We start from the raw sequence: 3,073 nt of genomic DNA, 5'->3' as shown, positions 1-3,073 counted from the left end.
AAGAAGGAGGAAAAGAAGACCGTCATTGCAGAATCCATTTCTGAAACGTCCGTCATGGTAAGTAGTACCACAACAGTGTCTGTCACGACCTCTACCGAGCTGGACGTGCGCTACACCGTCACCCAAGCCAAGTTTGGCGTCGTGGAGACCAAAGACGAAGCCGGAGCCTGGTGTGCGGCTACAAACGACGACAAACAGTTCCTTCTCATCGACTTGGAGCAGGAGAAGCTCGTCACCGGGATCGTTACACAAGGCAGAAACTCCAGTCCGGACTGGCCGGACGGACCGACTAGCCACTGGGTCACGTCATACACACTGTCGTATGGAGAAGAGAATGGAGACGAGAACGAGTACAAGGACGCCAAAGGAGAACTTCTGGTAAGTAACAACACTAACGTATGTATAACAACCTTAAATGAACATTGTTTGTAGCTGACAATGGTATTCCTTGTTAAATAAGCTTTCATTACCATTTTCAAGTATTAGAATAGATAACACATTGTCAGCATTGTAAACTTTCAAGTTTACCAAGTAAGCTTACTCCTTGGGTCAAACCATTTTACAGGTATTCCCGGGTAACAAGGACACAGATACCCCTGTGACCAATGACCTTCTGAAGTTCAACGGTTCATTCAAAGCTCGTTACGTCAAGATTCACCCGGTCACGTGGAACGACCACATCTGCATGCGGGCTGATCTGGTCGTGGAGGATGGTAAGTCACCAAAGTTTATGTTTAACTTTATAGAAAAAAAAATGTTAATGATACGTTTCTTCCTCTTCTTCGGTGTCAAACAAATAGACTCAATAACCAGGACCAGGCGGCTCTCAATATAGTTACTAGTCAAATAGCAGACGCGTCGCGTGGACATAATTGGTGGAGCGTTCGACACGGAATCTAGAGGTCCTGAATTTGATACCCGCCTGGCCCTTGGGAATGACACTTTCACGACCTTCCTCACTTCGCCCAGGTGTAAAAATGGGTACCTGACTTCGGTCGGGGAGGTAAAAGAAAAGGCTACCTTTACCTTCTGCATGTACTGTGTATGTTTAGTGCCCGCATGGCAGGACAGAGTTGGAAGGCAGGTCACTATACATATGACTGTGTTTGAATACGAATAGCTAGATCAGTAGTTTGTTAGACTAGATAATGTGAAGACTAGATGATGATGATGAATGTGAAGGTAAACGTTATTTATTTGCTTGCAAACGTTATCTACCTAGTTGCTTTCTCCCTGCTGACGAAGGAATAGTGACAAAACTATGCTTGTCCAATTTAGCATAATGGGCTGCGAGCTTCTACATCTCTTCCCACTCATCTATCATTACAGAGGTCAAGAAACAGGTTAAGGAGCTGGCTGTGAAGGAAGAAAAGATGTCGGCAATTGTGGAGACCGTCACAGAGACGTCTGTCATGGCCAGCAGCAGCATTACGGTGGTTGTGACAAGTTCTACCGAGATCGACACGCGCTACACCGTCACCCAGGCCAAGTTCGGCGTCGTGGAGACCAAAGACGAAGCTGGAGCCTGGTGTGCGGCTACAAACGACGACAAACAGTTTCTTCTAATCGACCTGGAGTCCGCTCAGCTGGTGACCGGGATCGTCACACAGGGGAGGAACTCCAGTCCGGACTGGCCGGACGGACCGACCACTCAGTGGGTCACGTCATACACACTGTCATACGGGTTGGAAAATGGAGACGAAAACGAGTATAAGGACAAGAAGGGAGAACTTCTGGTATGTTTAAGCACCTCTAAAGCTAACAAAATACTGTCAATGAATCATCTATTGATGTTAGACATTCATATAGTAAGATACCGAAGATAACATTTACTCACGTAGCTTTGGGCCAATAACAGCGCTGAGAAAGGATTCGACCGCTGACGACTTTCTTAGTCCTTTTCATGAGTGACAGCGATCGGACCACTCCTTTTTTAACACGTTTTTAACAACTTGAGCTGAAAATACTGGCCTAAGATGGAACCCTTTGTGCTCATTTTTTTACTCTTTAAGCAACTGGCTAGATCTATCCGTGTCCAAATCTATCCATTTGCTAGTCAATGAGTAAATGTTGTATTATGTATCAATGAATCTATGTACGTTTGCCTTTGTAGGTCTTCAAGGGTAACGAAGACACGGATACGCCGGTCACCCACGCCTTTGCCGACTTTAACGGACCGTTCAAAGCGCGTTTTGTGAAGATCCATCCCAAGACGTGGTACGACCACATCTGCATGCGAGCTGAGATGATCGTAGAAGATGGTAAGGAGACAAACACTTTTCACTGTAGAAACTACAGTAGAAGCCAGTGATAATTGCACAAAGGATAATCACACACTTCTATTTATTGCACGAAAGCACCAAATCCCATGGTGGTGGGGACCAGCTTAATGACTTCGCTTTGTTGCACCATTTGGATTATTGAACGAAATGTACTGGCAAATGGGATGTGCAATTAAGCGGATTCTACTGTATAACTTAAAAGGTAGCTTCGGGGGATGGATAGATGTGTCTTCATATGTATATACTACACAGCTAGGAGTCAATATGATGATTAAGAGTAGCATTTGATCTAGTGTCTTCCCAAGACTAATCCACATACCACCTAATATTGTCATAATCTACCCAGAGCTTCTTAAATTATGCTGACCACAAATGTCCGGAAATACAGAGAGAGAGAGAGAGAGAGAAGCCCAACACAATACCTCCATTTTTTATGTAGGTAGATTAACTGTATTATAGTTTCTATTATCTAATTTTTTTGTTGTTGTTTTTTGCTCTTACAGAGAAGAAAAAACTGGAAGTGTCAAAGGTCAAAACCGAGGCCATCATGACGTCAATCACGGTCAGCGTTTCCATGGTGACCGTCGTGGCCACGGTGACGTCATCAGAGATGAGCGTTCACCACGCTGTGTCGCACTCCAAGCTGGAATGCGTGGAAACGGCGACGGAGGCTGGGGCTTGGGTTGCCAAGACAAGCGACGAGAAACAGGTTTTTATCTATTTTATCTATCCTGTAGGGCTAAGGGCTTCGGGTACCTTCGGCATCCGTCGGAACTCGCCGTCGAACGTCG

At 45.3% G+C, this 3,073-nt stretch overlaps 1 protein-coding gene across 1 annotated transcript in view; it reads left to right on the top strand.

Annotated features, from left to right (window-relative positions):
• The window catches only part of LOC118404378, an 11,950-nt gene that overhangs the window by 4,584 nt on the left and 4,293 nt on the right, over positions 1 to 3,073 (top strand). The window contains exons 7-9 of the mRNA XM_035803448.1: positions 1,716 to 1,736; positions 2,114 to 2,261; positions 2,786 to 2,991. Of these exons, the coding sequence (XP_035659341.1) occupies positions 1,716 to 1,736; positions 2,114 to 2,261; positions 2,786 to 2,991 (375 nt within the window). The remainder of the gene's footprint in view (positions 1 to 1,715; positions 1,737 to 2,113; positions 2,262 to 2,785; positions 2,992 to 3,073) is intronic.

The sequence above is a fragment of the Branchiostoma floridae genome, chromosome 17, assembly GCF_000003815.2.
Source record: "Branchiostoma floridae strain S238N-H82 chromosome 17, Bfl_VNyyK, whole genome shotgun sequence".
In the NCBI taxonomy this organism is placed as follows: Eukaryota; Metazoa; Chordata; class Leptocardii; order Amphioxiformes; family Branchiostomatidae; genus Branchiostoma; species Branchiostoma floridae.
Note: the sequence above shows the minus strand (reverse complement) of the source record. Positions and strands in the feature narration are given on the sequence as shown.